The 25,879-nt window shown below is 37.7% G+C and overlaps 1 protein-coding gene across 19 annotated transcripts in view; it reads left to right on the top strand.

The window, feature by feature from the left end:
* Nucleotides 1-25,879, top strand: part of PCM1 (pericentriolar material 1) — an 88,653-nt gene that overhangs the window by 25,861 nt on the left and 36,913 nt on the right. For 12 of the 19 annotated variants that reach the window (XM_060086189.1, XM_060086198.1, XM_060086192.1 and 9 more), the window contains 16 exons: nt 1,140-1,249; nt 3,510-3,726; nt 6,680-6,881; nt 7,821-7,994; nt 8,544-8,701; nt 8,818-9,056; nt 13,291-13,445; nt 13,590-13,719; nt 15,031-15,171; nt 15,706-15,896; nt 17,243-17,446; nt 19,253-19,472; nt 19,562-19,707; nt 20,238-20,425; nt 23,134-23,305; nt 25,359-25,717. In XM_060086189.1, coding sequence (XP_059942172.1) covers nt 1,140-1,249; nt 3,510-3,726; nt 6,680-6,881; nt 7,821-7,994; nt 8,544-8,701; nt 8,818-9,056; nt 13,291-13,445; nt 13,590-13,719; nt 15,031-15,171; nt 15,706-15,896; nt 17,243-17,446; nt 19,253-19,472; nt 19,562-19,707; nt 20,238-20,425; nt 23,134-23,305; nt 25,359-25,717 — 3,006 coding nt within the window. The remainder of the gene's footprint in view (nt 1-1,139; nt 1,250-3,509; nt 3,727-6,679; nt 6,882-7,820; nt 7,995-8,543; nt 8,702-8,817; nt 9,057-13,290; nt 13,446-13,589; nt 13,720-15,030; nt 15,172-15,705; nt 15,897-17,242; nt 17,447-19,252; nt 19,473-19,561; nt 19,708-20,237; nt 20,426-23,133; nt 23,306-25,358; nt 25,718-25,879) is intronic. The other 7 variants (XM_060086199.1, XM_060086193.1, XM_060086197.1 and 4 more) reach the window with 1 other exon arrangement.

The following is a 25,879-nucleotide window of genomic DNA, read 5'->3' as shown; positions in this document are numbered from 1 at the left end:
AGATAAGCATGGGGTGGTTGAGTAATAGAGAGTAACTATTATGAAAATTGTCATCAGAATACTGCCTTAGGAAGATAAAAACTGTGGTCTTTTAGTATGACTTGTATCACAAGCAACTCCTTCAATAAATTATCTGTTCTACAGTAGGGGTCGGCAAACTATAGCCAGCTGGATTTGGCCCACTGCCTGAAATAAGATTTTATGGAACACAGCCATGTCCATTTGTTTATGTATTGTATATAGTTGCTTTTGCCCTACAGTGGCAGAGTTGGGTAGTTGAGACAAGAACTGTATCTCCACAGAGCCTAACATGTTTACTCTCTGAATCTTTAAAAAAAAAGTTTGCTAGCCTCTGTACTAGAACATTGATTCTGATGGGGAGGTGGGGATTGAGACTGGTCAGAATTAGCTGTGCTTTTTCAGACTAACCACTTTGCCCGCCACGCCTCCAACCCCATCTGGTAGACCTTCCCGCACCCTGACTCTGTTGAGTCACTATTCTTTTTTTTTTTTTTTAAATAGATTTATTTTATTCATTTATTTTTGGCTGCATTGGGTCTTCGCTGCTGCACGTGGGCTTTCTCTAGTTTTGGCGAGCAGGGGCTACTCTTCCTTGCAGTGTGCAGGCTTCTCATTGCAGTGGCTTCTCTTGTTGCTGAGCACGGGCTCTAGGTGCACAGGCTTCAGTAGTTGTAGCACGCAGGCTCAGTAGTTGTGGCTCACGGGCTTAGCTGCTCCCCAGCATGTGGGATCTTCCTGGGCCAGGGCTCGACCCCGTGTCCCCTGCATTGGCAGGCAGATTCTTTACCGCTGCGCCACCAGGGAAGCCCTGAGTCACTATTCTTAATTGGGATGTAACAGTATCCCTCCTTGAATGTTGGGACAGAAAAAGATGAACCACTATACTAGAGTTTTGTGAGCGTCCCTTTATTTTCAGGTTAGATGGAAACTTATAAAATGATTGGTTGGCAGATAGATCTGAGGGTTAACTAGTTTCAAATTACATTGAGATTTTTAAAATTTCCTTTTTCCCCCCAAATTTCTTTTTAGCTTCTCAGAAATTAAAGTGTTGTTTTTTATTTGCTTTAATGAATTATTAAATTATATGCTTGAATGAAAGTTGTTAACTTCCTTTCCAGTTGTAACAGAAACTACAGGTAGCCTATCTGGAGTCAGTATCACATCTGAACTAAATGAAGAATTGAATGATTTAATTCAGCGTTTTCATAATCAGCTTCGTGATTCTCAGGTAACTTCATTTTTTTTGGTATACTGGATTTAAAATCACATTAACTAAAGCGGTGCTTCTCAAACTTTACTGAGCATACATATCACCTGGCATAATTGTTAAAACATTTCTGGTCAGTGGGATCCCCCCACCTCCAAAATTATGATTCATACATTTGGGGTGGGCTTCCCACCATGGAATTCCAGTGCTGGATGTCTCGGGACTATGCTTTGGGAAACACTAATTTAGAGGAAATATCTACTTTGAATGAAGTGATTAGTGAAACTTCCCCTTTGTATGCTCCTAGATGTCGCATTCTTATTTCACCTTAAAGATTGTTAATAGTCACAACTGTTAAGCTTAAGTTAGTGTGAATCTATGCTTTTGCAATGTTTTACTAACAATTTTAAGGAAGTTCTTAAGTTTAATTTCAGAGTTAATAAGTGTTATAATTTGATGACCTTTGTAAATAATGATATAAATGCAAAATTTCAGTCTGTTGAGTGAGAAAGGGTGAATTAATATCTCTCCACTGGAAATGGGTATAATTGACAATGCATTATCTTCTCTCTGCTGACCCAAGTTTAAATAAAAGAAGATGATCTAACTACTTTGGAGAGTTATTTAGCAATATCTAGTACATTTTTTCTAGTGACCCTGTTCAAAAGGAGATGCGTACAAGAATGTTCATGGCAGCATTGTATTAATAGCAAAGCAGAAACAATCTAAATGTCCATGAACAGGAAAATGGATTAGTAAGTTATGATATATACATAGAGTGAAATCCTATAACCGGCTACAGTAAATGAACCAGAGCTAATGAATGAAAATGCAAGTTTAAGAAGGATACCACTTAGCTTATGTTCTAAAATGTGTAGAGTGTATATTTTTTATGGATACCTTCATAGGTATTACAAAATAAAAATATGTTTGAGAATGGTAGGTGTCTAATTCCAGATTGTGGTTATCTCTTGAGAGAGTAATGGGGTCAGGATTTCTACGTATAAAGCTTTAGCTATTATCTGTAATATTATATTTCTCTTAAAGAAAGAATTGATGCAAATGTGGCAAAATACTAAAATTTGACTAAGGTCAGTGCTGGTTACTCATTATATGATTCCCTAATCCTTAGTGGATTTTTTAAATGTTTCATAATTTTTTTTTTAGTAGCAAAGAAGTGGTAGGAGAAACTGATAGGTTAAGAAGTTAAAGTTTATGATTATGGTTCTAAAAGATGGCAAGAGAGAGAATGAGATTTTTGAAGGTTTATTCTATATAAAATGTGGCATTTCTAGCACTTAATTTAGATCCAGTTAATAACATCCAGTGAATCCCCACTGTGTAGTTATGTGTGTCTATAAAACAGTATATATATAGTTTTATAGATATGGTGGCACATTAGGAAACAGTATGTATATAATTTGGGAATAGGAAAGGCATATATACTTACTGACCAGCACAACCTACACAAATGTTTATCTCTTTTTATAAAGAATATTTATGTATTTTTGGGACTTCCCTGGTGATGCAGTGGTTAAGAATCCACCTGCCAACGCAAGGGACACGAGTTTGATCCCTGGTCCAGGAAGATCCCACAGGCTGCGGAGCAACTAAGCCTGTGGGCCACTACTACTGAGCCTGCACTCTAGAGCCCGCAAGCCACAACTACTGAGCCCACATGCCACAGCTGTTGAAGCCCGCGTGCCCTGGAGCCTGTGCTCTGCAGAAAGAGAAGCCACCGCAATGAGAAGCCCACGCACCACAGCTAAGAGTAGCCCCCCGCTTGCCACAACTAGAGAAAGCCTGCATGCAGCAACGAAGACCCAATGCAGCCAAAAGAAAAAATGAGAGAGAATATTTATGCTTTTTTTATATATGATCCAATTTTTTTTAAAATTTAATTTAATTAATTAATTTATTTTATTTATTTTTGGCTGTGTTGGGTCTTTGTTTCTGTGCGAGGGCTTTCTCTAGTTGCGGCGAGCGGGGGCCACTCTTCATCGCGGTGCGCAGGCCTCTCTGTCGCGGCCTCTCTTGTTGCGGAGCACAAGCTCCAGATGCGCAGGCTCAGTAGTTGTGGCTCACGGGCCTAGTTGCTCCGCGGCATGTGGGATCTTCCCAGACCAGGGCTCGAACCCGTGTCCCCTGCATTGGCAGGCAGATTTCAACCACTGCGCCACCTGGGAAGCCCTGTTTATACATTTTTAAAATGAGACTGCAAGCTTTAATCGCCTAATCTTTCTTTTTTTTTCTTTTCTTTTCTTTTGTTTTTTTTAAAAAGCCTCCAGCTGTTCCAGACAATAGAAGACAAGCAGAAAGTCTTTCATTAACTAGAGAGGTTTCTCAGAGCAGAAATCCATCAGTTTCAGAGCATTTACCTGATGAGAAGGTCCAGCTTTTTAGCAAAATGAGAGTGTTACAAGAAAAGAAACAAAAAATGGACAAGCTGCTTGGAGAACTTCATACACTTCGAGATGAGCATTTGAACAATTCATCATGTAAGTAAATCTAAGCAGTATTAGGTAGAGGACATGTAAGTATATATGCCAACATGTAATAATTCCTTAGTAAATATTTGGTGAATGAATAAACACATAGTTACTCGAGAAAATTATAATTTTTGTGGGGAAATAGGACTTGTATGTGAAAAGTTTTTAAGTAACAAGGCAATGTATGGTAAAGCCAAATAGATGGTAGATCTGTAAAATTCAGAAAAGGAAAGGAATGAATTTGGGCTTGAAAAATTGGTAGGATTTTATTTTATTTTTTAAATTAATTTACTTATTTTATTATTATTTTTGGCTGTGTTGGGTCTTCGCCGCTGCACGCGGGCTCTCCCCAGTTGCGGCGAGCAGGGGCCACCCTCCGTTGCAGTGCTCGGACCTCTCGCAGCACGGCCTCTCCCGTTGCGGAGCACGGGCTCCAGGCACGCGGGCTTCAGCAGTTGTGGCGTGCAGGCTCTAGAGCACAGGCTCAGCAGTTGTGGCGCATGGGCCCAGTTGCTCCGCGGCATGTGGGATCTTCTTGGACCAGGGCTCGAACCTGTGTCCCCTGCATTGGCAGGCAGACTCCCAACCACTGTGCCACCAGGGAAGCCTGGTAGGATTTTAAATAAGGGAAAAGTTTAAGAGAAGGTAACTGTTAGATACTTTGACATAATAATACTGCACTTTTTAGCATATCCAAAATTTTTCCTTAAGGAAAAGCTAAACCAACTTAGTACTTTGATTTTAAAACTATGAAACAGGTTTAGAAAGTATTTATATAATAAAAACCTGAGATATGAAAAACTTATTTAGTGCAGAAAGTCCCAAACACTTCATTTTTTAAAATACATAAATAGTCATCTCAGGTGGGACTAGGAAAGGCATATAGTCATCCTAGGTATACTAGTTAAATAGTTATGCTACCATCCCTCGTTATCCATGGGGGATTGGTTCCAGCACCCTCACCCACACCCCTACGGATACCAAAATCTGAGGCTGCTTAAGTCCCTTATCTAAAATGGCATAGTATTTGCATGTAACATAAGCATATCCTCCAGTATACTTTAAATCATCTCTGGGTTACTTACAATACTTAATACATGTAAATGCTATATAAATAGTTACCAGCATGCTGCAGATTCAAGTTTTGCTTTTTGGAACTTTATGGAATTTTTTTTTTCCTGAATATTTTCTATCTGCTTTTGGTTAAATCCGCAGATGCAGAACTCTTGGATATGGAGGGCCGATTGTACTAGTTACATAGGAAAGCCAATAGTCATCTTAGTTATACTGTAGGAACTGTCTTTTCTGCTCTACAGATGTTTTACTTGCCTTTGTCTAATTCAGATCCAGTTACTAGTCCTCACTTGGCCACATACCTTCCCAAGCCTGGTCCCTGGCTCTTACTCAAACAGTTGGTAGTGGGAGCTGTAGCACTGGATATTGGAATCAGTAGGGTCAACCCTAACTGGTCATTATTCTTTAGCATTCCAGATGCTGTCTTATTAAAGAACAGACAAGGGATAGAAACATCATCTCTGGATCCCTGTATTTCACCCTAGTTGTCTGCCACCTTCAGAGAACTGTACTATTTCTGCCCTGAGACATACTCCTTCCTTTTCCCTGACTTCTGCTACTCCTCTGCCTCCTCTAGAGTATAAGCTAATCCCAGAGCCCATCCTTCCTAAACAGATGAATACAACCAAGAAAAACTTACTTGTACTCAAAGCCTTGTGGTCAGTTTTATACACATAATTAAAGTAGCACTCTGTCTACTGATGACTAAAAAATCATATATTTCTCTGGGAAACAGTGAAAGCAGAGCAAAAGGTAGAACAATCAAGGAATAGAGAGAAAAGACTACTGGAAACCAGCTGTAGCAGTGGATAACGTGAGCAACAAATGACGATTGTCACTGTGAGGAAGAGATGATGATAGTTTTAAAGTGGTAGTGGACTTGCCTGTGGTGCGGTGGTTAAGAATCTTCCTGCCAGTACAGGGGACACGGGTTCAAGCCCTGGTCTAGGAAGATCCCACATGCCGTGGAGCAACTAAGCCCATGCACCACAACTACTGAGCCTGCACTCTAGAGCCTGCGAGCCACAACTACTGAAGCCCGCCTGCCTAGAGCGTGTGCTCCACAGCAAGAGAAGCCACCACAATGAGAAGCCCATGCACCTCAACAAAGAGTAACCCCCCGCTCACCGCAACTAGAGAAAGCCCACACACAGCAACGAAGACCCAACGCAGCCAGAAATAAATAAATAAAAAGATAAAAATAAATAAACTGGTAGGAGAGAGAGAGAAGCACAAAGATTCTTAGTCTTCATTTATTACCCTTGAAAGCATAAGGTATCTTTGTCTGATCTGTGTGGACAGAAAAGTAATTAAAATATAGTTCAAGAGCTGTCTTAGAGGATTAATCATCATCTAATTAGAAAATTTTATTGCTGAGTAGTATTCATGGTATTATGTACCACAGTCACTTTAACAATTTTGCTTTATCTTTTGGAACAAGAAAAGTTCCATCTTGGAGACCAGATAGAATCCCTCTGGACTGGAACATTCTCAAGGACCTAATCAGCTAGGGTTGCCCTGTAAAGATTGGTAGATGGTGTGCTTGCACATCATATGCAGTGGCTCTATTTAACTTAACCTGGAACCAAGTTTATCAGAGGAGTACTCTTGTTACTTTCTCAAGGTAGAATATCGTAGTTCTTGCTGGTTTCCATCTTGTCTTTCCTTATTCTTTCCTTTCTGTTTTAACTCTGTTTGGTTGAAGGACATGTTAATAAACAAGTGGCCTGGTTATATCCTTAAGTTTCACATTTTAAAGCTGCAGGATTTAAGATGTTAATGACTTTTACTTTTTATTTTTCTGTGTCTGAGCCAACTCTGAATGTGTTGTTTGATGCTGTATTTGTTTATTTATGGTAACTGGTCTTTTTTTTTTTTTTTTTGGTAGTTGTGCCTTCTTCAGCCTCCCCACAAAGGAGTGTGGATCAGAGAAGTACAACCGCAGCTCCCTCTGCTCCTGTAGGCTTAACACCAGTTGTCAATGGAGAATCCAATAGCCTCACATCATCTGTTCCTTATCCTGCTGCTTCTCTAGTTTCTCAGAATCAGAGTGAAAATGAAGGCCACCTAAATCCAACTGAAAAACTCCAGTAAAACATTTCTACAAACATTGTTTACATAGATTAGAATTGAATAATGGGGATAAATCTTGGGGGTTTTTTCTTTGTTGAAAATTCTGGAAAAACTGAGTTAATTTGATATGATAAACATTCTTAAGTGGTATGGTGGTAGAATAAGTGTGTGTGTTATATGTGCATCTTTGAGCTGTCCTAGAGAAATGTGACATTGTAGTAACATGTAATTTCTATGAGCTAATATGTTCCTGTTTTCCAAATAAAGGGACTACAGTTAAAAGATTTCTGTATTCAAATGGTTTAGAGCCCAGGCTCTAGAGTTAGACAGCCCTGAAATTTTATCTCACAAGGTTGTGGGACTGTGGACAAATAGCACCCTCACTAAGCCTCTTTTTCTTCACCTGGCATAATATATTTGTTCATAAAGGTGTTTTAAGGATTAGAAAACATTGGCATAATTCCTGGGACTCAGTGAAAATTCAACAACCTAATTATTCTTTTTTGGTAAACATGTTATATAGTATGGTAACTGGTAGATCTCTATATGTTGTAGACAAATTGGGAACCTTTTGTAAATGCTCAGTAATGCCTGCATACCTGATTTGCCTAAGAGGTACTATTTTAATGGAATATTTAGTACTTCACATTTTTGATACTTATTAAGAAACATAGGAATATTTTTGACATTGAGATTTAAGCTGTTAACATCTATACCTGCTTAAAATGAACACTTGGAAGAGGGTTTTTTATGCTTTTGTCCATAACACAACAGAAGTAAATAAGGTGATGAGATTTTGAATAACCTGTACTTGAAATTACATTCATTATAGTCACATCCCCTGGATATTTGACTGGGTTTAAATTTTGTTTGTGCTGGCTGCTACTGTATGAAAATAGTGTATGCTTTAGTTTGCTAAAATGGGTGTTAATATAAATGTTTTCGTTTTTTATCAGGAAGTTAAATGAAGTTCGAAAGAGGTTGAATGAGCTAAGAGAATTAGTTCATTATTATGAGCAAACATCAGATATGATGACAGATGCTGTAAATGAAAACACAAAAGAAGAAGAAACTGAAGAATCAGAATATGATTCCGAGCATGAAAATTCTGAACCTGTTACTAACATTCGGTAAGAACTTTTTTTTAAGTTGTTTTTCTAACATACTCACCCTAACAGTACATTTAATATGAAACAAAAGAAACCTCAATAGAGTGCCTACCGTTTGCCTTTTATTTAAGCTTTTCTCCTGTAAGTCTGCTGTTTTGGTCAGTGTACTCTTACTTGTTCTATAAAGAAAAACAAATAGGGAAGTATTGAATACAGTAGTTTAGTAAATTTGCTGTTTGTTAGATCAACTAAAAGAATCATAAAAATTACGTAACTTCATTTTCCTACCTCTTTATTTTTAGGTGTAATTTTGGTTTTTTTTGGTTGTAATTTTGATTTTTTTTTGGTTGTAATTTTGATTTTTTTAGATGTTTTTCTTCTTAAATTTGTGAATAGGAGAAGTTAGTGAAAAGCAAGAGCCGTTTATTTAGAGGATGAATTTAAATGGGGAAATAGCCAATGATGTTCATAGTCTGGAATTATTTTATCAGCAGTTCTAAAACTTTGATTTTCTTATTATTATATATATTTTTTACCTTAAATAACTTCAGGTTGTTTTCTTTCTTTTAGAAATCCACAAGTAGCTGCCACCTGGAACGAAGTAAATAGTAATTCTAACGCACAGTGTGTTTCTAATAATAGAGATGGGAGATCAGTTAATTCTAATTGTGAAATTAACAATAGATCTGCTGCCAACATAAGGGCTCTAAACATGCCTCCTTCTTTAGGTATGATTGACTCTATTCACAGATAATTTTACCATATTATTCTTGGGAAGTGGAATTCCTTTCTTTAGTACTCTTAAGTTTATTAAATTATTGATTTCACTGGTACGTGTTTTCAGCAGATTGTCGATATAATAGAGAACGAGAACAGGGGATTCACGTTGCACAAGGTGAAGAGGAGGAGGAGGAGGAGGAAGAAGCAGAAGATGAGGCAGTCAGTGGAGCTTCATTATCTAGTCATAGGAGCAGTCTGGTTGATGAGACTCCTGAAGATGCTGAATTTGAACAGAAGATCAATAGACTTATGGCTGCAAAACAGAAACTTAGACAGTTACAAGATCTTGTTGCATTGGTGCAGGTAAATACTGCTTGTATTTAAAAAAAAAAGTGTCAAATGGACAGTCTTATATGTGTTTGATAATTATGTTGGTATAACTATACTAGTACACATTTATTGAGTTCTAACTATATACCAGGTTTAAATGCTTAGCACTTTACATGCCATATTATCAGAGATCAGCAAACTTTTTCTAAGGGTGACTTAGTATAAATACTTTAGGCTTTGTGGGCTATACAGTTTCTGTCACAACTACTCAGTGCAAAAGCAGCGATAGACAGTATGCAAACAGATGAGCATGGCTGTGTACCAGTATAACTATTACAAAAACAGGTTTGTTTGTTTTTTTGCTGGAGACCCCAGTTCTATATCACGTAGAACTTGGTAACATCTCAGTGAGGCAGATACACAGATTAAAGGTGTTAATTGGCCAGAGTTATACCATTGTCAGAGCCAGAGTTGAGACTGACATTCTGGCTGAGATCTTAACTCACTTGATGTAGAAGAAAAACCATATTGTCTTATTCAGTAAGGCCAAACAAGTAAAGTTGGAACTATTAGTTGTAAATTTTAAAAAGCTATTTGAATGTATGAACGTGAAATTATGTAACTATTAACACTTCTATATTGACTGATGTGGTCCAAAGGCTTTTTGCAGTTTATTAGACTAGGTATAAAACTTTCTAAGAATGATTGAACTTCTTAAAATCATTCCTTTTCATCTGTTTTATATATATATATATATATATATATATATATATATTCTTAGTAACATAATCACTATAAAAATATCTTTAAGAGAGACTTCCTAAAGTATTGAAATTTATATGATTTTTGGAAGCCAAAAAACTTCTGGTAAAATTAATGAATGATTTGTTTTCATTTAGGTTTGCTTAGCTTGTGTTAGGTTGAAAAAAATGAAGTATAGAACTTTAAAATTAACCACACTAATGTATAGAAAAGCAATTTTTTTGTGAATAAAAAAATTCAATTGTTATTCACAACTTCTTTTGGAATGCTACTTATTTTGAATTACTCAAGTGAAAGATGAATGTGCTCCCATTTTTAAATAAAGGAAACACTACTAGTAAACTCCCTCTGAGCCTTCATTCATAATCCCATTCTCCTTCACAGATGCTACTTTGCATATGTTTTTTATATATATATGTATATATATACAGTAAATACAGTTCTTTTTTAGCTGCAGTTCTTTTTTAGTTTTCTGTAGTATCAGTGGACCTTAGTTTAGTTAATCTAACATCCTATTGATGTTTACTTTTGTTGTTTCCAGTTTTTCACTATTTAGAAACAACACTCCAATGAACATTCTTTCACAAGCTTTGTGGTGCATTTGTGTTTTTCAAGAGCAGATGTGAAGAAGTGGAATTGCTTTGCCAGAGTTCATGCACATTTTAATTTTAATGGACACTGCTTAATTGCTCTCCAGAATGACTATATTAATTGATATCTAAGCAGTGGTGGATGAATCCATTTCCTTATACCTTTGATTACATTTTATTTTATTGAGATACCATATAGCTTTTTTAACCATTACTGGAATTGGCTTTTGGCTTTTTCTAAGGTTTTCCTATTGTAAGAAGGTGTGTTGAAGGGAAGAAGGAGCATAAACACATGTATACAAACACATACAGGTTTATATACACATGTATATATTTTTGCTTATATATTCAAAGTATAACTGTAGACAGACACATAAACTGATATCACTGGTTACCTGTGGAGAATGGAACTGGGGAAAGGGATGGAAAAGAGATTTTTCTAAACATCTTTACTTTTTGAACTTCGATCGTATGACAGTAGTACCATTTGAAACAATGAAGAGCTTCTAGAGCAAAGAATAATATAGGTCGTGCTATCTTGAACATCATTGTACTTGTTAATTACTTCCTCATTTTTTCTTTATGACTCCTCTCCTCAGATGTATTGCCCAGAGTGGGAATAATAGATCAGAAATGATGAATAACTTGGTGGCTTATAGATGGATCAGCTTAATTTCAGGCTTATGTTGAATGCAGCTCTTTTGCTTTAGTGAGTGTTCTAAGACCTGAAATAACATGTATGAAAAATGAGAAAACTGCAACACAGAGGGATTAAGGGTCCTCATTCTGAGAGCTATTAAAAAAAAAAAGATCCAAACTCCGCAAGTTTTTATATGTTTAAGATTGATACATTTTACTTATTTTATTAAGCGTAGTCTTCTTTTGCTTGTGCCCTTACTTGTATCCTTTCCCAAGAGACTCAGGAGAAGGTTTAAACAGTTACATAGTTATCATGATTGTAAAAAAACTATTATTACTCTTCTTGATAGATTAGCTTAGACAATTTATATGGCCCTTATATGGTTCCTTAGTCTGTGATGCAGCCTGTGTTGAAACAATAATTCTTTAGTCAGTTACTTTTAGCTTCGGAGTTTATATCATTTCAGTTGTTCAGACACTCTCATGTGACAATCTGAAACTTTATGTAGTTTTTTTTTTTCATACTTTGGTTTTTCCACTTTTTTATTGTGGGAAAATGCCTCATGATCCAGCTTCTCTGTTTTTTTTTTTTTTTTTTTTTTTCTTTTTGCGGTATGTGGGCCTCTCACTGCTGTGGCCTCTCCCGTTGCGGAGCACAGGCTCCGGACGCGCAGGCCCAGCGGCCATGGCTCACGGGCCCAGCCGCTCCGCGGCATATGGGATCCTCCCAGACCGGGGCACGAACCCGCATCCCCTGCATCGGCAGGCGGACTCTCAACCACTTGCGCCACCAGGGAGGCCCCAGCTTCTCTGTTTTTGAGTCCCAACTCAGTTTCTTTTTAATCTTACCATTTTAGTAATAAATCAGATTAGCTTTTAGATTGATGAGAAGACCAGAATAACACCATGTCTATAAGCTTAAAATCGATTAGACAGTTTTACAATCAAAGTTAGCTTTAACTCTCTATTTCCAAAGGTTAAAGTTTCAGTTGATTTCTGCAGGGAAAGCATGAGTAAATATAAAGTATACAATATTAAATTTTTTTTTTTTTTTTTTTTTTTTTTTTTTTTTTGCGGTACTTGGGCCTCTCACTGTTGTGGCTTCTCCCATTGCGGAGCACAGGCTCCGGATGCGCAGGCTCAGTAGCCATGGCTCACGGGCCTAGCTGCTCAGTGGCATGTGGGATCTTCCCGGACCGAGGCACAAACCCGTGTCCCCTGCATCGGCAGGCGGACTCTCAACCACTGCACCACCAGGGAAGCCCAATATTAAATGTTTTTAAGAAAATGTCATAGGTTACCTCCAATCCTCCATTTTTTTAAATAAGATTTTTAAAAAATAAATTTATATATTTTTGGCTACGTCGGGTCTTTGTTGCTGCATGTGGGCTTTTTCTAGTTGTGGTGAGCGGGGGCTACTCTTCATTGCAGTGCGTGGGCTTCTCATTGTGGTGGCTTCTCGTTGCAGAGCACAGACTTTAGGTGCACGGGCTTCAGTAGTTGTGGCATGCGGGCTCAGTAGTTGTGGCTCACAGGCTCTAGAGCGCAGGCTCAGTAGTTGTGGTGCATAGGCTTATTTGCTCCGCAGCGTGTGGGATCTTCCCGGACCAGGGATTGAACCCATGTCCCCTGCATTGGCAGGCGGATTCTTAACCAGTGCGCCGCCAGCCCAGTCCTCCATTTTAATAAGCACATTGATTTCAACAGAGGATACGTATCTACTGTTAGGAAGATATGAACTTTTGTTGTTTTTCCAGTAGTTACAGATTTGAGGTGGTACATTCTCATTCGTTTTTGTATTGTGAGCCATTGGTACTTGTTTGGCAAACTAAAGACCAAAATGAGGAAATGGAAAGCTTTTTAAATGAACAAATGATAATAGACATTGGTTGTTAAATTGTTAATGTAAAAGTCACATCTGAAGAAAAAGTGTCTAATATCAAGAGTTCCCAGCTCCAATGATATATTTTGTATCTTTTTCATATTCTCTAGAAAGCTCTTCTTTGATTTTAGAATCTGGCCAAGGAAAGAAAAGGCAAACTAGTGCTTGCCATTGCTGGGTAATTGGCAACTCAGATTATTAATGTACTGTATTTAGTTTTAGTACTTTATTCCCTGCCATTGGTAGAGGGTGAATTTCATTGCTCAAAATCATATGCTTTCCCTACTGCTTTAAATTTTATGTTAATTTTACAACCTAGTTGTATTTACTAAGGTATGAATTGGATAATGTCTTTAGATATCAAGATTGTTTTAATATAATGATGCTGTTTTAGGATGATGATACAGCAGATCAAGGAGTTATCTCTGCCAGTACCTCAAATTTGGATGATTTCTACCCAGCAGAAGAAGACACCAAACAAAATGCAAATAACGCTAGAGGAAATACCAATAAAACACAGAAAGATGCTGGAGTAAATGAAAAGGCAAGGTATGTTAAGCTTCTGGCTTTCAGGTCATAAAAGTTTAGTGCCTGTTAGAGAGAAGGTACTCTGCTAGGTACTGTATTACATCGTGCTTAATGCTATCATCAGATTTACTGGAGTCCACAAATATAATGTCAATTTAATTATAGAGAGAAATTTTATGAGGCTAAACTACAGCAGCAACAGAGAGAGCTCAAACAATTGCAGGAAGAAAGAAAGAAACTGATTGAGATTCAAGAGAAAATTCAAGCATTGCAAAAGGCATGTCCTGACCTACAGGTAATTAGGAAATTTCTTTCTTTCTGTTTGTCTGAAGAAAGATATTTAAAATCTTAGTGTCAACTGAAAGTACTCTTTGTCTTTTTTTAGTGCTAATTTGATAGATTTATATCTTAATTTTATGATTAATGAAATGGACAAATGAAATGCGTTAAGGATGTACATTTATACTGTGAAAGGTAGCACATAGGAATTGACTCTAATTATTCCCATTCTTTCACTTGTTGGGCTGGCTGGCTGTAGATTCAGAACATGAGTGTTTATAACTATGTATTATATTAAAATATTCTGGCTTGAACTTGGAGTTAAGGGACTAGCATTTCCTTTTTTTTTTTTTTTTAATTTATTTATTTGGGGCTGTGTTGGGTCTTCATTTCTGTGCGAGGGCTTTCTCTAGTTGTGGCAAGCGGGGGCCACTCTTCATCGCAGTGCACGGGCCTCTCACTATCATGACCTCTCTTGTCGCGGAGCACAGGCTCCAGACGCGCAGGCTCAGTAGTTGTGGCTCACGGGCTTAGTTGCTCTGCGGCATGTGGGATCCTCCCATACCAGGGCTCGAACCTGTGTCCCCTGCATTGGCAGGCAGATTCTCAACCACTGCGCCACCAGGGAAGCCCTAGCATTTCCATTTTTTACTGGCCTAAAATTACATAATAAAGCTGTTAAGCCATCATGAGTTTTTTAGGGAAATTAAAATATTATTTTTGTAGTTTGAATATTAAATGTATATATGCTTATTAAATAGTACCCTATGCATGGGTTTTTGAGTTGAACAGAGAATGTGCAGTCTTTGACCACGTCAGGTAATTAGGAGGAAGGTTAATATGGGAAGGGAATATCAGTTCTTTTCTGAGTTTTTTCCTACACTTTATTGGTTAGCTTTATTCTTCAGTCAGGTTTTGTTTTCAAAGAAAGGGAAACATATCAAGTGATATTTCTAATATAACTTTATTTTTTAGACGCTTACCTTTTCTACTTTATCTAATCCTTTTTTTCTCATTCCCAATCTAAATAATGTGCAGAGGAATATATGTCGGAGTTGGGTTGAGTATGTGAAATTTTCCACAGTAACATTTTATCCCTCACGTCTCTGTTGTTTCGGAGGGTTGGTTACTACTGTTCAACTTTAGCCTGTGTTTTCATCTTTGTTTGCTTATGTCAGATTTTCTTTAGATCATGATGGCAATTGAAGTCTGGTGGTAATAAATTAAATATGATACTAGAGCCCTAGAGAAGCAGTGAAATAATTGCTTTTACGAAATTAACATATAATTGCTTTAATTCCTCATAATAGTTTTAATTCTTTTTTAGCTGTCAGCCACTAGTGTGGGTCATTGTCCCACAAAAAAGTATATGCCAGTTGTTACTTCAACCCCAACTGTTAATGAAAATGAAGCCAGTACAAGCAAATCTGCTTTTGAACATGATGATTCTTCAGTGGTAGATAATGAGGTATTGTATGTTGTACTTTGTTGCTGGGTCTTAAGGAAGAAAACTGAATATCTGTGAAACATGTTTTTAAATGTAGCCTATTATGTGTCTTTTAGTTGTGGGAAGAAATAATTTTTTCCAAAAAGTAATTAAGTTGGTATATTTTCAAAATAGCCTTGCCCTTTATTAGCAAATATTTGGCAGAATTATATGTAAGGGTTAGTTATAGTAAATAGTAATCATTTCAGTTAGAAAAACCTGTCCTTTGGCATTTTATTTATATGGGATTTATAGAAAACATTGTAACTTTCTTTTCTTTTAATAGTTGATAAAGTATACTTGGGTGCTACCTGTTTTCATAAAGAATTACTGATTGCCTAATTTTTTCTTATTACTAAAATATCATTTTGACCTTCTTGGGTGTCTCAGTGTAAAAAGGATAGAGTGAGAATAGAAATGTTTGTTGGTATTGACAATAGTATTAGGCTGTTTTTCTTTAAGGCTAAAACAAGTCCAGATATTTACACCAACTTGACTTAATTTTTAAAATAACAGTTGTGGTCAGAAATGCGAAGACACGAAATGTTAAGGGAAGAGCTGCGACAGAGAAGAAAGCAGCTTGAAGCTTTGATGGCTGAACATCAGAGGAGGCAAGGTCTGGCTGAAACTACATCTCCAGTGGCTGTTTCACTGAGAAGTGATGGGTCTGAGAACCTGTGTACACCTCAACAGAGTAGAACAGAAAAGTAAGAGAGCTGCTTAAACCTTTTCTTAAAATATCACCTACTTACGGCCTGTAGGATAGGCAGCCTCATTTCCCCTCTGCATCATAGCACAAATCTGCTGTTGCAGTGAGACTTGTGTTCTAAGCATCACCTTTGTGACTCAGTTTGACTAAATCCAGCTACTTTCTGTCCTAACTTCTCACAGCATCACCTTTCTCTCTTTTTAAAAAATTTCTAAGACACTTGCTCAAACGGTGATACAGATTTTCTTGAGTATATAAGCCTTATTTTCTCAGTTAAGTTTCAAGTTTATAAAAAGAAAATGCTTGATACTTTGTAGTGCTTTTCTATCAGGCCAGAAATAAGTGCTTTTTTTGTAACTTAAATTGAGTATCTGCTATTTGTAAATTTCCTAAGAATTTGAAAACATTTTATTGTATAAAACATTCAGTTTTTAGGATTTATGTTTGAAATTTCCATATTTAGAATATTTCTAAAAGAATTGGTTATAAGATCAGTTAATTATCTTTATAGTAGTATTCAGATCTAAACTTTTGAAATCCAAATTTGTTATGACCTAATCTTTTGGTATCAGATGGCAGTGCTGCAACATTGCACTAAACCTTACTCTCTTTCGTACTCATAAAAGAACTATTCCTGTTCTTGGAGTGCCAATATGAATTTTATTGATCAAACTATATCTTCAGTATTTTATTGTGTTCTGTGTACCACACATCTATACTTTAAAAAAGTTCTTTATATTGTTTTGTTAAACATCTCGGTTTGAGAACCATGGGTCTAGACTTGTGCTTTCCAGTATGGCAGCCACTAGATGTAGGTGGCTATTTAAAGTTAAATTAAAACTTCATTTTCTCTGTCACACCAGCCACATTTTAGGTGCTCATTAGTCATGTGTACTTAATGGCTACTCTATTGGACAGCACAGATATGGATTATTACTACTATTGCAGAAAGTTCTACTGGATAACTCTGATCTAGAAAACTGTGACTCAAGGAAAAGTTGAAAGTTGAGAGGGGTTTAGTTTAGGAATAAGTTCCAGGGGATATGATTACTAGTTTAATTTATATGAAGAATTGTTTTCTGGAAGGTAGTGTAAACAGGTTATAACAGCAGTTGGAGAGTACCACCCATCTCATAGTTACTATGACTAAATGAAATTTTATATACACACACATATGCATATACATATATATATACATATATACATACACTTTTTTTGGTGCAGTGATATATATATATATATTTTTTTTTTCTTTTTTTGGTACAGTGTCTGGTACATAATAGGCGGTAAAGTATTTAGCTCATCTCCAGAATGATCTCATGTGTTTTGTCTCTTAATCTCTAGAACAATGGCAACTTGGGGAGGTTCTACCCGGTGTGCACTAGATGAAGAAGGAGATGAAGATGGTTACCTTTCTGAAGCAGTTGTTCGGACAGATGAAGACGAGGAGGAGGAGGAGCAAGATGCCGGCTCCCATGATAGCTTTTCCGTGTGTCCTCCTAGCAGCGCAAATCATAACTCCTATAATGTAAAGGAAGCTAAAAATAGGTTAGTTTCACTGTTTTAATTTTTTGCTTGATTTGAAGAGTCTCAGGTCTTTCTGACTCCAAGCAGTTCTTCAGTTCTCTGAACCAACTGTGTGTGTCCTACAATGTAATTTAATTCCACCACTAACTACTTGGAGTCAGGGCAGAGCCCACAGGTTAAGAGGCTCAGTCCCACAAGAGTGCCTCACTTTATTTTTTATTTTTTATTTTTTTGCGGTACGCGGGCCTGTCACCGCTGTGGCCTCTCCTGTTGCGGAGCACAGGCTCCAGACGCGCAGGCTCAGTGGCCATGGCTCACAGCCCTAGCCGCTCCACGGCATGTGGGAGCCTCCCGGACCGCGGCACGAACCCGTGTCCCCTGCGTCGGCAGGTGGACTCTCAACCACTGCGCCACCAGGGAAGCCCAAGTGCCTCACTTTAGGTGCCGCTTTAAAGTCTCAAGTCTTCAGGGCACCCACACTTCTGTCTGACTTGGCTACATATTTGGTGTTTCCCACAGCCCCTCTTCAGGTTCCATAATTTGCTAAAACAACTCATAGAAATCTGGAAAATACTTCTGTTTACTGACTTCTTATGAAAGATACTACTCAAGAACAACTAAGTGAAAGAGATGGGATGGGTTGGGGAGGGGCACAGAGCTTTTATACCCTCTCTGGGCACACCAGCCTCCCAGCACTTCACTGTGTTCATGACCCAGAAGCTGTCCTAACCACCTTGTTGAGGAGTTGTTAAGGAGGTTTCTTTACATAGACAGAATTGACTAAATCACTGGCCATTGACGATGAAGCTTAATCTCCCTCCATGAAAGTTGGGGGATGGGGCTAAAAGTTCCAACCCCCAACACCTGGTTGGTTTTTCGGGTGACTAGCCCTCATCATGAAGATAACTAGGGCCTGACAAGAAGGAGCTCATTATGAATAACAAAAGACAGTCATCACTCAGGAGATGGCCAAGAGTTTTAGGAGCTCTGTGCTGGGAATCTGGGACAAAGACTAAATATGATATTTATTGTATCACAAGAGTAGTGTCGTCGAGATAGATTCCAGCTAGATAAGATCAAGATTGATAAGCTTTGATCTTCACTCTTGTTTTGGGGAATTAAGCAAAAATAAAAATCATAGATAGTGAAAAAGATCTAACAACAAAAACATTTACTACGTTTTTATTTATAACTGAAAAATGTTTCATGTATAAAAGATGGTTAAGTAATTCCACTTGATGGAATGTTATGTGGCTAAGCTTAAAGCATGAAGAGTGGAAAAATGCTTGTGGTGTAATAACTATAATTATTTTCATTTTTTTTTAATGGCAGACTTTCCCTATTTTTAATATTTATTTATTTGGTTGCACTGGGTCTTAATTGCGGCAGGTAGACTCCTTAGTTGCAGCTCGCCAGCTCCTTAGTTGCGGCACGCGGGCCCCTTAGTTGTGGCATGCGAACTCTTAGTTGCCACATGCATGTGGGATCTAGTTCCCTGACCAGGGATCGAACCAGGCCCCCTGCATTGGGAGCGTGGAGTCTTAACCACTGTGCCACCAGGGAAGTCCCATAACTGTTTTCATTTTGAAGAATACAGAATTATATAGATACTTCTCGGTAAAACATAAATGAAAAAAGATTGGAAAGGAATGAAAAATGATATTGTACAAGACTAGAATTCCAGAATTTTTCTCATTCTATTTTCCATACATTTTAAGTCCTGTGAAGAGAATACAGGTGTATGGACCAGGGTATCATGGTTTATTGCCAGATTTTAAAAAACAAATAATTACATAAGATGACCTAATGCTTTAAATCTTGTGTTAGGTGGAAGAACAATCGCCCTTTTTCAGCAGATGGAAATTATCGTCCTTTAGCCAGGACAAGACAACAGAATATCAGCATGCAGCGTCAGGAAAACCTTCGCTGGGTGTCAGAACTCTCTTATGTAGAAGAGAAAGAACAGTGGCAAGAACAAATCAATCAGCTAAAGAAACAACTTGATTTCAGTGTCAGTATTTGTCAGACTTTGATGCAAGATCAGCAGGTAAAGTAGAATTTTTTTATCTTGTTTTTGAAGCAGTACACGTTTTTCTCATGTCATCGGCAACTATTCTGAAAATTTTCTTTCCACAGACTCTGTCTTGTCTGCTACAAACTCTTCTCACGGGCCCTTACAGTGTTATGCCCAGCAATGTTGCATCTCCTCAAGTACACCTTATAATGCACCAGTTGAACCAGTGCTATACCCAGCTAACATGGCAACAGAATAATGTACAAAGGTAATCTGTTTCTTAGAAGTAGTGAGAGGGTATAGTAAGTGCTAAAAGTGAGCAAGAGTTTTACAGTTACCTTCTGGGAGAAAAGGGCATGAACCAAATATCATTTTTGAATATTCTGACACCTGAGAATTTTATAAGCAGAGATATTGCTCAATGTTCCTTTTTAATACAGTGGACCTGACTTTAAAAAAAAATTTTTATAGTACTCAACTTTACACTTATCTTAGGTAGGTTGTATAGTGTATAAATTATACCTCAGTAAAGCTGTAAACAGCAATATATACAATGAGTTTGTTGTAATTATGCCTACTATCTGTTAGAAGTGCTAATAAGCACAGTTCTTGCTGCAAAGGCTAAGTTACTGAACTAAGCATGCAGGACAAGCAGATATTTGTTGTAGTAAACATCAGAGCAGTCAGTTTGTTCCACATACTGTTGAATCATGTCTGACATATATTCTTTCTGGATGTACTTTACATAGATGGTAATATAACTGATCTTTAAATTACTGACTCTTTAAATTTTTACAGGTTGAAGCAAATGCTAAATGAACTTATGCGCCAACAGAATCATCCGGAAAAACCTAGAAGCAAGGAAAGAGTCAGTAGTGCATCACACCCTCCTTCTCCCAGTTTATTTTGTCCTTTCAGCTTTCCAGCACAGCCTGTAAATCTGTTCAACCTACCGGGGTTTACTAATTTTTCATCATTTGCACCAGGTAAGTGGCTGAAAACTTAAATGAAAATAAATAAATGCAGAGTGTTTAAGAATAACATTTGTCTATTGCATGGATTTTTATCAGTCCCTTTTGGAGTGGTAGGAAATGTTTGCAAAGAAAGTTATAAACTTTTCTACATTGATTCTTTATAGTGAACGCTTAAGCTGAATGTGGTTGCTAATGAAATTAAGTAAATTATGAATGATTGCTTAGTCTTTTACCTTTGAATTACTCAACAACTATTTATCAAGGAGAAAGGGAATTAACCTGTCTACTGGCTGCTGTACATCAGGCACTGTGTAAACTATTAGGAGAGGAGAGGTGAATAAGGCAACGCTCTTGTAGAGGAGCTTTGTGTCTTAGTAGGGAGATATACCACTAGAGTAAAGGTGTTTGGTTTTGGCTTATATTTACTTTTACTTAGTTTAGGCTTTTATTCAGACTTTTTCTGTACCTGTCATGTGCCAGGCACTATATAAATGACTGGGATTCAAAGATACTAAGCCTGGGCCTCCCTGGTGGCGCAGTGGTTGAGAGTCCGCCTGCCGATGCAGGGGATACGGGTTCGTGCCCCAGTCTGGGAGGATCCCATATGCCGCGGAGCGGCTGGGCCCGTGAGCCATGGCCGCTGGGCCTGCGCATCCGGAGCCTGTGCTCCGCAACGGGAGAGGCCACAACAGTGAGAGGCCCGCATACAGCAAAAAGAAAAAAAAAAAAAAAAAAAGATACTAAGCCTGATGCTTTAAGGAATTTAGAGTCTAGTGAAGAAGCTAAGAATGTTAATAAATGCTTAGTGCTTTGCCATGGGTGCTGTAGCAGTGGTGCAGATGAGGTGAATGGCCTACTGTTCCTTGGGGCAAGAGATTATCAGCAAATCTTTTTTTCTAAAGAAAGTGATATTAAAGCTAAAGAATGAATACAATTTTTTTCCAGGGAGATTAGAAGGGAAAGGACTTTCTGATGAATGGAACCACTTAGAGTTACAAAGCAATGGAACAGTATATTACTTAGGGAATTTAGAGGTCATGAAGTGTGGCTGGTGTTTAGGGCCATGACGGGGGAAGTAGTAGTTGATGTGGCTGGAGAGCACTGGAGGCCTTTGTGCTGCGCAAAGAAGCTTAGACTTTCCGCTGCTTACTAGAGGGGCCATTGGAGGACTTTGAGCAGAGGAATAGCATGAGATTTATGTTTTAAAAAGATTACACTAGTGATAGTGTTGATGGAGATTGGAGGGAAGGTGCTGAGGGTATAGATGGTGACTGGAAGGCTGTTGCAGTAACAGCTGGGAAGGAATGGCAGCTTGACCTAAGGCATCGGCGGTAGCGGTAAAGAAAAAGGAGTAATTTTAAAGACATTCTGGAGGTAGGATGATCAGTTACGTGAGGCGAGTCATGAAGGGAGAGGAGTTGAAGGTGTTTGCCAGAGAATACAGGAAGAGGAAAAGGGTTGGGAGGGCTTTGTGAACATGAATATGCACAGATACAGTGTATTTTCTTAACAGGATTATAAAAGCAATGGCGTTCAACAATTTAACAAGGTTTTTAGTTCTTAGGTGTGGATTAATATTGGCAGCAGACTTTTTAAAAAATCTCTTTCTTTCTTTCTTTCTTTCTTTCCTTCTTCCTTTCTTTCTTCCTTCCTTCCTTCCTCTTTCTTTCTTTCTTTCTTTCTTGCCTGTATTGGGTCTTCGTTGCGGCTTGCAGGCTTTCTCTAGTTGCGGCGAGCGGGGGCTACTCTTTGTTGAGTGCGCAGGCTTCTCATTGTGGTGGCTTCTCTTGTGGCGGAGCACAGGCTCTAGGCACGCAGGCTTCAGTAGTTTTGGCACGTGGGCTCAGTCGTTGTGGCTCACGGGCTCTAGAGCGCAGGCTCAGTAGTTGCAGCGCACGGGCTTAGTTGCTCTGCGGCATGTGGGATCTTCTCAGACCAGGGCTCGAACCTGTGTCCCCTGCATTGGCAGGCGGATTCTTAACCACTGCGCCTCCAGGGAAGTCCCAGCAGACGTTTTTTGTGTAGGCATTTAAGTAACAAGTAATGTAAGAAATGGCACATGCAGTTCCTTTTTGTCATAATATGCCTTATACCCATGCCAGCCCTGTACGAAGACTTCATTCTTCACAGTGAATCTAGTTCAGTTTTGTGAAACCCTCCCTGATCCCCTTCTCCCACAAGTTGTAAGTAGCCGTTTGTAAATACCTGTGATACAGCACTGTATATTAAGTATGTGATTATATTTTACTTCCCACATAGAGTGTAAAGAACCTAAGCTTTGGAGCCGTGCAGACCCGAGATCTAACCTGCTCTTTCATTTACTAGGCATTTGATCTCTAAACCTATTTTCTCAGTAGTAAAATGAATATAATACCTATTTCACAGTGTTGTTTTGAGCATTAAATGAAGTAACATGTAATGTGCCTACAGTGGAGTCTTGTACCCAGTAATACTCTGATAAATATCAAGCATTATTTTTGCTAACTTTTAGCTCTTAAGGCATTGGGGATCAGTATTTATCTTTGAATCGCCAATGCTGAAAACATAGCAGACTGAGTTGTAAAACAGTGATTGAATAAATGAGTGTTACTTTATTTTAATCACAAATTTTTCTTTTGGTGGATTTGAATGGCATATTTAATTAAAACTATTTTTAAATTTCATTTTAAGGCTAAAGGTGCTTCTTTATTGTTGTCTTACCCATTGTTTTTATTTATTAGGTATGAATTTCAGCCCTTTATTTCCTTATAATTTTGGAGATTTTTCTCAAAATATTTCTACACCCACTGAACAGCAGCAACCATTAGCCCAGAATCCTTCAGGGAAAACAGAATACATGGCTTTTCCAAAACCTTTTGAAAGTAGTTCTTCTGTTGGAGCAGAAAAACAAAGGTACTTGATTGTAAACATAATCCATTATTTGCTTAAACATCACTTTGTGATTACATCTAATTATCTGTAATTTGAGAATGTAATTGGGGAGGATGTTTGTGATTGTCTGACTTGATAGTGTTGGGAATACAAAGTTTTGACATCTTACCAGATGTCACTCAGGCGTATACCTGCTGCTAACCCTGGTACAAGAGCGGTTCAGAGTTTTGATCAGCATGTCCTGTGAGGTTCATTTTGGAAGGATATGACCTAACCCATAGAGTGTCTTTGGCCTTGATTTGATATCTGTCTTTAAGGTTATACCAGTTCACTGTTAATTGATGTAGAAATAGAAACTAATATTAACTGCTGGAGGATAGTTGTTACAAAGTGATGGTTCCTTTGTTTGATTCGTAGCATGTCTCAGCCTCTTAATTTAGCATTTTGACAGTTTAATTGTTAAATCATGAACATTTTGGTTTTGTTTTTTACTTAATTAACCAAAAATTCTTAGAATTCAACTTCGTGTTAACCTCCAGGAATCCTGTGGTAGACCTCCCTGACCTTGCCTGACTCCTTTTCTTATCTGCACTAACCTTTTTTTCCTACTAAATCTTGTGTTACTCTGTGAAAGTATTCTATTGTCAGAGCCTAAACCAGTGTTTAGTGCTCATTTGACATTGAGAAATGGTGGTTGAATGAATCTCCATCACAAGCAATAAACATTTATTCAAAGCTTTAGTGAATGGTGTTCCTATTGGAAGGTCCCTACTTCATTATTATCTATAGTTTATATGTAATTGGTAGTAAAAAAAAAAAAAAGATGCATCTGGGTATTATTATTTTAGATGTTAGACCTACTTCAGATTAGACCTCATCTCTTTCCAAAATTTCAGCTATTATAGGTTCCCTGAATTAAATGGCTGGAGATAACAAAGAGGTCAGATAAAACATTGTAGTTGTTAGCTCGGGTCAGAAAACTGTTCCTATAAAGGACTACGTAGTAAATATTGCAGGCCATAGTGTCTGTCATAACCATTTATCTCTGCCATTTTTGCACAGAAGCATTTATAAACAATATATAAACAGATAAGTTGCTGTGTTCCAAGAACACTTGATTTATGGACAGTGAAATTTGAATTTTATGTAATTTTCATGTCTCATAAACTATATTTCTCCTTTTAATTTTTTTTTCAATGATTTAAGAATATAAAGATCATTCATAGCTCTCAGGCCATACAATAAAACAGGCAGCAAGCTGAATTTGGCATGTAAACTGTAGGTTTGCTAATCTTTGTCTTGAATTAATCCCTATAGATCAGTGTCTCCCAAATTATATTCTTAGGAACTCTCTTGTCCATGTCAGGTTCTGTAATAAAAAGTTTCAGACGTGTTCACTATGTTCCCTTCGAAGACATTTATAAAACACATTGGCATGTTGAAAGTTCTGAGAAGTACTGCAGACCTGTTTGACTTTGTTTTGCGTATTTTTTCCCAGATTTAGGTAACCAGTGAATACCTATTAACATATTAAGGGATGCCAATGTTTAGCAGATAAAATTTGGAAAATGACACTAAGCTAACAGAGCTAAATAAGACTTAATGTGCAGAGAAATAAATTACTAGTTACATGGCCAATTGTTTTCACCAGATTCTGGTTATATTTGAACTGCTTTAGGTGACACAGATCCATGTATGTTTCCAGACTTTTTACTGGGGTTCTTTTTCAGTTGTTTCTTTAAGGTTTTTGTTTTTTCCTCGTGTGTCCCGTCCTCCCTTGATCTTACCCTCCCACTCTTTCCGTCATGAATGCTGGATCTTTGGTTTGGAAGTCTCAGTAGTGAAAATGGTTTAGTGAGAAAGGTCTAAGATTAAAGTTTAAAGTAATGTAGTACCTTAGCCTGTGTAATATTTTCATTTTTAATGTGTATTTTGTGGGAATATTTTTATAGCCTGTTGACAGTTTTTATTTACCTGAATCTACTAGTAGACTGTAAATTAAGTATATCTGGAGTTTTCAGTAGATATAGAAATATATCATTATAATATATAAAAACTTATTTTCATTGGTAAGGAATCAAAAACAGCCCGAAGAGGAGGTGGAGAACAGTAGGACACCATGGTTATATGACCAAGAAGGTGAAGTAGAAAAACCATTTCTCAAGACTGGATGTGCAGTGTCTGTAGAGAAAACAACAAATAGTAATCGCAAAAGTCAATTAGATACCAGTAGGAGAAGACGCCAATTTGATGAAGAGTCGTTAGAAAGCTTTAGCAGTATGCCTGACCCAGTAGATCCAACAACAGTAACTAAAACATTCAAGTCAAGAAAAGCATCTGCACAGGCCAGCCTGGCATCTAAAGATAAAACTCCCAAATCAAAGAGTAAGAAGAGGCATTCTACTCAGCTGAAAGGCAGAGTTAAAAATATTGGTAAGTACTGAAATTTGTTGACTTGATCAGCATAAGTGATGGTACCCTTACTCTCACATGTTGGCGTGTATCATTTCGGTGTGGCTGATGAGGAGGCACTGTTGTAGACCCACCTGAACGAAGTCATTTTTAGTTACCTTTGAGAACTTTTTTAATAAAATT

This window comes from Mesoplodon densirostris, chromosome 20, assembly GCF_025265405.1.
Source record: "Mesoplodon densirostris isolate mMesDen1 chromosome 20, mMesDen1 primary haplotype, whole genome shotgun sequence".
Lineage (NCBI taxonomy): Eukaryota > Metazoa > Chordata > Mammalia > Artiodactyla > Ziphiidae > Mesoplodon > Mesoplodon densirostris.
Note: the sequence above shows the minus strand (reverse complement) of the source record. Positions and strands in the feature narration are given on the sequence as shown.